Consider the following 8438-nt stretch of genomic DNA (forward strand, 5'->3'; position numbering starts at 1 on the left):
ACACCTCAATCACTTTAATGTGGTGTCGTCGTGGCAGCGCCGGACCCGCGCGAGTCTCCATCTGCCAGCGCGTCCTACGTCCTTAACGGCACAAGATAAATAGACGCTCTGGGCAGGGGCAGCACGGCTAGCTAAACTGGGTTAGCCGTCCTCACAGGTGTACTCGCAGCTGATGTGCTGGATGCAGGGGTCAACGTTAAGGGGTCAGCTTTCGCCTGCCGCCTGACAGACCTCTACATCATCAGAACGCTGCCCCCCCCTCCTCCTCCTCCTCCTCGTCCCCCTCCTCCTCCTCCTCGTCCCTCGCCCATTACACCACCACCGAGCGAAAGAACAATCCTCTGATCCTGATCGAGCGGAGCAGAGAGGACGATTAGCGGCAACGCACGCGGACTCGGTATCACACGTTCTAGCGTCAGCATTCGCTCGGATCCGTCCTCTTATCATATTATTTAAGCGGGTGTCGAAGGAGTCGGGCATTTCGGTGACTTCTTCCTGCTCTGCCGCGTGTTCAAAACTAAACACGCCCTTTCTCCCGTTGCGATAAAACCAGAACGGATCTTTCTGATACGAGTCGAATAATAAAGGACTTTTTAAATTTGATAACGCGTCAGAACGCGCGTAACCAACACCTGAGCGGCGTGGCGTAATCCGATATATAATAATATAACAACAACACGTGAAAGGTTCACTGCCTTTATGGTGGAGTTCACGTTAGAATGAAGCCAAACAGGAACTGAGGAAGCGCTCGGTGCTTTTGACGTTACGCTCTGATTAAACCGCGGCGAGGAGGTGAGGAGGTGAGGACTCTCGCGCCCGTGGCCGTTGTTTTTTAGCCCGCACAAACAGAACAGAGGGAAATCAACACGGGCGCTCACAAAAAGAGCAAGGCGTGATTAGTTTTTTATCGCACGTCTGCGATGCACTTGCAGCTTAACGGTTCGGATTTAGTAGCTCTGCGCGCGGGAGTGCCCGAGTCTCTCGCCGGAGCCGAGCCGGGAGTCTGGCGAAGGCATCAAACGCTCGGCTGGTTCAGGAGGGAGAAGTGTTCGCCCGGGGGGGCGGGGGTGGGGTGGGGGCGACGGCGACACATTAATCTGACCTTTGCTCGAAATGCTGCACGGTTCTCAAAAACAAAACGAGCTCCAGGTCCTTTTAGGGGCTCGGTAAACAAGCAGCACCGAGACGCAGTCGTAAACTCAAACAGCCGCGTTATCAGTGATCTGGGAATGATGAGCGCGGGGAAGGACGACGAGGAGCACGAGGAGGCCAACTGTGACCTCTAGAGGGGTTTAGATAAACTTTAATGCCCTCGTCACCAGCTCTGTCCCTGATCTACCTTCCTGAAGACTTTTTCTCCACCCGTAATGGTGCCCATCTGCCCGTCTAGCCACTGCGTTAAGAGCTTCCGGACCAGTTAAAGCCGGGGTTAGATTTTGCTTGGAGATGAAACCTGCTGGAAGGAAGATCTCCATGAAGGGGTCGGGGTCCACTGGATTAATGCCCTCTAATAACCTCCACGGTTCTCCTTAAACACGGAAACACCATGAAGAGTATATTCCGATCTCATGTATTTACTGTTCCGCTACAGCTCGGCTCTAACTCTACGCAAACGTGTGGAGAGGGCTGAGGACTCGAGTGTTTGGGTTTTTGTCTGGTCTTGAAGGATCGCGGAGAAATGGGAATACACCGAAGTTAAATTTGATTTCATTCCGCTTGATACAGGATTGATCTCGAGTTCGAATGAAGAATGATCAGGGTGGTGCTGGGGGAAAACGGCACCAGACACTGGCATGGTAAACGTTTTTCAATAAAAAAAACGCCAGAGGTGTAAAGTATTTAGAGGGAAATGCAGTGCAGACACACTGCAGCAGGAATCTAACCACTGACTTTCATAAGAGAGAGTGAAGGGTTTACACGTCCAGCAGAATACGACACTCGATCAGTCTGCGTCTGAACCATCAGGGTCATCAGAGGCAGAGTATCTCTCTCACACACACACACACACACACACACACACACACGCACACTCAGTGGTTAGCGAAGGTCAGCGGTGCATAGAGGAGCTCCATAACACCGTAATCAGTGGGGGAGTGAATGTGAGCAGTGAGAGACGTGAGCTGATAAGCAGCCTGGATCGAGTGATCGTGACTCCCGGTGTGTGTGTGTGTGTGTGTGTGTGTGTGTGTGAGAGAGAGATGGAAAACCCCAGTTGCAGTTTCACTCCCACACAAAGACCCCTCTATGCTTTCGGCCTCCAAATGTCATGGCTGATGTCAGAGTCACCTGAAACCCGGGCTGATGGCGAGCCGGACGTCCACGCATGAGGTCTGGATCGAACGTGACGCTTTGTGGTTAGTCCGGCTCGTGAAACAGGTGCACAGCGGGATACAGTATCAGACCTGCAGGAACACGGGGATGCAGCACACGACCGTACAGTTCTTACGACTGTTTTAGCTTCAGTGCGTTAGTTAACGACTCCAGGTGGATTTGGGTGCGGTGTTAAGTTAATCCACTGTGACGTCACTCCCGACCCTGCGCTTTACGTTATATACAGCCTCTAAAAACTAGCGCACAAAACCAACACAGCGCAAATGAGTTTCCTCCGTCTCGACTTTTCTGAGGAATTCGATTAGTCGACTTTCCTTAAGGTGGAGATGTGGAGATGTGCACTGGGACAAAAAGTGGCTTGAGTTTCGTGGTGTCGGTTAGAATAGTTTCAGAAAGTGTGCAGGATCGGATTTCCTTCAGGAGGGGGTGGGATTGATCAGATGTCCAGGAGGGAGTGGGATTGATCAGATGTCCAATCCAGAAGATGACATCCAGAAGATGGAAAAGACCTGAAGACTACAACCTCGGATGAGATTCCATGGGAATTGAACTGAAACTGATACATTTATATATATATATATATATATATATATATGTGTGTGTGTATGTGTGTATATATATATATATATATATATACACACACACACACACACGCACACACACGTTTTGCTATAGCAGAGAAAGTGCTTTGAAATATTCTCAGCTGGTTTGAAGTATCACGAGTTTCCGAAACACACGTCAGCCCCAGGCTGCGGGAGACGCGATGTCTAACCGTCGTCATCAACACAACCAGCACGAGAGGATGAACCACACGTATACTGGCCTAAAACAGGAAGCATGATGGGAAGTGGTGCAGAGCACTATGGGGGCACATAAACACCAAGCTTCAGCTGTTTACATGTAAGCATGTGTGCGGTTCCTGTTCACGTATGGTGTTACTCATCATGTGCTACTTCTCAACAACCACATGAAATCACAGGAAACGAAAACGATCGTTCTTCTAACCCGACGCCCCACGCTGACCTAGAACCGAGGTTCAGAAGAATTCAGTGAAGAAGTAAACAAACACCTCGGACGGTGTAGGTGCACGGGCTGTTACTGGTTCGTCAGAGTAAACATCCGAGTCGGAGATCTTGAGGTAGCCTGGAGGTCAAAAGTCCAGAGGTGTTACCGGTTAAAGTTCCGGGAGCTTGATGTTCTTCCCCAGCTCCTGACAGCACAGGTGATGCTCATGGAGAGAAAGCTGCAGGTACAGAAATCACCCAGACTCCGTGGTACAAACCCCATCACTAAGTTCATTTCCCTCACACGTTTTTTGTTCTTGAGGACCTCCAGCAGGTTCTTCTTGTGAGCTACATGAAGCCGTGGTCTGAGTTTGGTTTATTTAAAGGCATTAAGGATGCTGGCGGCACTCGGAGTAATGTACGGACTGGTTTTCGGCTCTAATGAACTGGATATATTTATTCGTTCAGTTTCCATGCCCGCGGTTCTCCTCACGCCCACGTTTTCCCGGGTTTGGAACACGAATAGAACGTTCTGGAAATCGTAATGAAGTAAGATTTCCGGATTCTTCTGCCCACACTAACCTCAGGGTAGAACCGTGCCAATGCTGAGACAGCAGGCCAGTTCTCAATCTTACTTGGACCCACAGAGCCACGGGCACCGTAAGAGTGAAGGTCCAAAAGTCTGAGAATTAATTGTTTATTAATAGTAATGAACTTTTATTTTTATTTATTGACGCCAGCATTGGACGTCTCACTTTTCCAGTGGACTAGGTGATTAAGTCGGATTGGTTAGATTTGTCTTTCCAGCTTAATTTTTTTCGTAATCGCCGCGAAGAGAAAGTCCACAAGTGCTCGAGCGAGCGCCGGAGCGATGCTACACACGTGCCTCGTCACAAACTGCCGTCTCAGCCACGTTCGCGAGGTCTGCGCACTCGTATCGTGACCCGGCGCAGGGTTGCCGGCTCTCGGATTACAGCCTCGCCGCTCGGGTTTACTCTTAATTAAAAACCAGCGTTCCATTTCTCTCGTCTGCGAGAGCGGGGGGGCCACGGCGTCACAGATCAGAAGACGATTACACTTTAATTATGCAATTACAGAGCGAGAGAGCGCCGTCAGAGTGACGGAGAGGAGGAGGGACGGGAGGAAACCAGATGAGACGACAGCGCATGTCGTTGTGGAAAACACGAGCTGGTCGTTTACCTGAGAGTCCGCCGGCGAGCTCGGGCAAAGCCCAGGCCTTCAAGTTCTCGCCTGCGCTTCGTCTGGCGACAAACCGAAATGAAACCAGCGACTTTAATTGCTTCAACTCTTCTGCCATGAAGACACGTCTGAGAAGTTACAAAGCGCTGACACTGGAGACTCCTTCCATGCAGAAAACTTCACCATATCAATCAGTTTTATTTGAAACACGTGTTTAGAATCACTGCACTGATGTTCCTTCCGACCAATCGTTTAATGGCATTTGGCGGCGTACTCCCTTATCCTGAGAAACTTACATTTATCTCATTTGTACAGCTGAGCAGTTGAGGGTTCAGGGCCTCGCTCAAGGGCCCAGCAGTGGCAGCTCGTGCCCTTCCCATCAGCCACTGCCATCTGTTCTGTCCAATCAGAATCTCCCATTTAACTCCATGCTTAACACCTTCTTTAACACATGCTTAACACCTTGTTGGTGTCTGGAGTCTGGAGCGCTGCTAACGGGGTTGTGGGGAATACTTTAGAGACCGAGGGCTTTTAAAGCGAACGGATTCCCGTGTCCATCTCTGGTCTCGAGTCAACGTCACGACATCCAGCCCGGACGCACGTCCTCGAGAGACGTGACGAGTGGATGGAGTCGCGTCTCATGAATCTGGGAAACTCCGTCACACACTTCGCCACTTTATTCCCAACGGATCCGCACTTCCTTCCTGTCGCCCTGATTTTCACGCCTCATCAGAAGAAGGCAGGCTCGGCGTAACCCGCCGAGCTCCTCGTTCGACGGCGGTTCTTTCCGGCCCGAACGAGTTCATTCCGACGTTTGAAGTCGTAATAGCGACAATGTACGCCTCTTTACCGCACGGCCTTCCGAGGTCATCCGGTCGAGAAGATGAACACGGATCCACGATGCTAATAAAAGAAGCACTGAGCACTACAGAGAGGTCAGACTTTTAACAAACCCAGCGCATCTCCTCGGGTCTCGTCAGCGTACTCGAATTAATTAATTCTGATAGACCCACGTTGATCTGATGATTAAGCTTGTTAAAGCTCGTTAAGGCTGTCGAGGCTGAGCGTGAGAGCCAAGGGTGATGCATTAAGCTCCCATAATCCCCTTCTCTGAGCTTTTAACCCGAGCATCACCTCGCTGTCCTGTTGTCTCGGATCTTACGAACTCATCCGGGACTCGGTGGGAACATGGGAAATAAGGGAACGTTCTCAAAATGAAGACTGGGCATGGAAGAGGACGTCCACGGTGCGAATTCCGCCGTCTGCTGTGTTCTCGTGCGTACTCCCTTGTAATTATTGACAATGGCGCATCTTTATTTGGCGTTTGTTCTGTTTTGGATATTTCTTTTTTGAATAAAAAGCCACACAGCTGAAGGCCTCGTCTTCTCGCCAGCCGTGTTTGCTGGCTGTTGTGCCGTGTGGGTGTGAGAGTCCGCTTGCTTTCCATGTTTGTGCGAGAGAGAGAAACATGGAGGCCGGCCGACGAGCATGAGTCGTTCCTGTGATGTGGCCGCTGAGTCACGGTTTTTTGTCTAGCGCGTGTTTGTTTACCAGCGTATCGCCATGGTCACCCTGACTCATCAGCTCTCTCTTGTACTCGGAGAGAAAAGCCTCCCATCCCGCCTGGCCGCAGAATACTGGCACGTGCGCTCTCTTTTTGTTTGCCTTTTCACCGCACTAAACCTCGCCACTGCAAGTTTTGGCTGGTCTTTAACTTTTTGACGTTACAGCACACTTCCTCTTCTCCTCACGGTCTCACTTTTGTCCTTGCTCGCTTCATCTTCCTCGCTGCGAAAACAGGATGCGCCGTACCGCTCAGTCGAGGTTTAAACTTTCTTTTTAATTACGTTCGCCTCGTGCGTAAACGCCACGCACAACAAAACAGTTGCTGTTGGCTTGGGACGGACGTTGGCCGCTTAACAAGTCTCTGGAAGTCGTGCTCGTTCTCTCGGACCTTTTTTTAGGGATGTAATTTTGTGCAGATGCTCACACCGGGGCTTGAATTAATAAACCGAGGGAGCTCTGAGGGTTCCCGCATTGTCTCGAAGTCAGCAGTGTCGCGGAATTAACGAGGAAGAGGAATCGAGTGGCTTCACCGTGGTCCCCCCCCCTCCCCTCCACATCCGCTGTCTCTGCTTTCCAAGTCGCGATATCGTCCTCGTGCGTCGTCCCACCGACGTAATTAACGACCGGTGGAAACGCACGGCTTGCAAAGACAGTGATTAAGAAATTAACTCTCTGCAGGTGGTGACCCGGGCCCAGGGACGAGTTTCAGTAAGCAGATTCGTTCGATTCGGTTAAACGGAGCAGGTTTTAGAGAAGGGAGACGACTCCCGTTACAGCCCCGTCTGAAAAGTTAAGTTAGTAAGCACGTGGGGAAAGTTCCACGTATTCAGAACCGCGTTACGCATGTGCTTCAGTCGATTATCCGGGATTCAGATTAAAAACTCAGCCGAGGATAAGTTGCTTCTCCTAGACGGAGTTTTACGACGGCGTCTAGACACCAACGCTCACCTTTTAAACCGAGACACAGTCAGGGATAGAAAACACGGACTGATGAAGGGAATTGCGCTAATCGGAGTCTGGTATATCGGCAGTACGTTGCTGCGTGACTAGTTCCGGTTTAATGCAACAGGACGGCTTCCGCACTCGTTTATTCAGCTGCACACAGAGCAGCGCTCGATCCAGCGCAGACTCTCATTCCCCTCAGTCGTCATGGACACCACTTAATGAAGCTGTGAGATTTTAACTCGAGGTCGTAACGTAATCTGCCCTGCCGCGCCGTTACATCAAAGCAGGGCCACTAGTGACGCGCTTGGAGTAATCTGTTTTGGCCAGGCGCACAGGTCATGTGACCTGTCCGCCATCTTTAAATGCCGGGTTTAATTTGGGAAAGTGCTGCGTGATAGACGGTCCCCTTTAAAGAGCGTCTCATGTCAGGAACGAGACGCCCGGAGCGTCTACAAAGGCCCATTTATCCAGCTGGCCTGTCTTTTTAAAGCTAGACACCGAGGCTGATGGGGCATGCGAGCGCTGCGACGCTGCGGAGGATTTTTTTAGGGATTATAATTCAAAAAGGGCTTTGTCTAGCTCTGAATCGGACCGTGCGGAGTTTTTGGGTCATTAGTGTTGTGTGTGAAGTTATCTACGAGTGCATTACCATGATAATGCCATCTCGGCTCTACACGCACACACACACACACACACACACACACACACACGTCCTCGGGCTGTTTCAGGCTTTGAATAACACAAAAGATGATTTGTTCAAAAATGATGCTAATGTCACTAATAATGACTGGCCAGGAGGAGTTCAGTTTCAGCTCCTCCTGCTTTGATGAGAAGACCACTGGCTTCCGCGTTCTCTCTGCCTGGGTGTACGGTTCCTGAAACCTCCTGATGTGAAGTTGATTTCTAACACTCCATCTTAGTTGGAAGAGAAATGAGCTGGAACTCGAGTGTCTCAGCAAACTCGGTTCTCGTGCTCCATCTCCTAGAGCATTTTGCTGAGAAACCGCAAAAAAAACAGCACAAACTTCTCTGTCCTGAAGATACCTGAGAAGTTTCACCTACTTCAGCTGTAGCCGTGACGCTGGAGACTCCTTCCCGTAAATGATAAATCAGCATGTCCTCACAGATAGCTAGCGATGTCATAGACTAGCGTACGTTATCGCGTCAGGAAAATGTAGACTTCGGCGTGGGGAGTGTGTAAGAGGAATCGCTGGAAGTGTTTCTGTTAATAAAGTGTTCTCTTTCTCTTCTCGTCCTTCAGATGTCTGAATGCGTGCACGTACTGCAAGACCAAGCACGCGCGAGGCGACCTGGCCAGTTACCCCATCGAAGAACTGGTGGAACGAGCCAGACAGTCCTTCCAGGGTGAGTCCATTTCCCTCCGAGGTTCTC

The 8438-nt window shown here is 50.5% G+C and overlaps 1 protein-coding gene across 1 annotated transcript in view; it reads left to right on the forward strand.

Moving 5' to 3' along the window:
* cdkal1 (CDK5 regulatory subunit associated protein 1-like 1) overlaps positions 1–8438 on the forward strand; it is a 214459-nt gene that overhangs the window by 88914 nt on the left and 117107 nt on the right. Inside the window, exon 8 of the mRNA XM_017464881.2 lies at positions 8308–8411. Within this exon, the coding sequence (XP_017320370.1) occupies positions 8308–8411 (104 nt within the window). The remainder of the gene's footprint in view (positions 1–8307; positions 8412–8438) is intronic.

The sequence above is a fragment of the Ictalurus punctatus genome, chromosome 1 (assembly GCF_001660625.3).
Source record: "Ictalurus punctatus breed USDA103 chromosome 1, Coco_2.0, whole genome shotgun sequence".
NCBI lineage: Eukaryota > Metazoa > Chordata > Actinopteri > Siluriformes > Ictaluridae > Ictalurus > Ictalurus punctatus.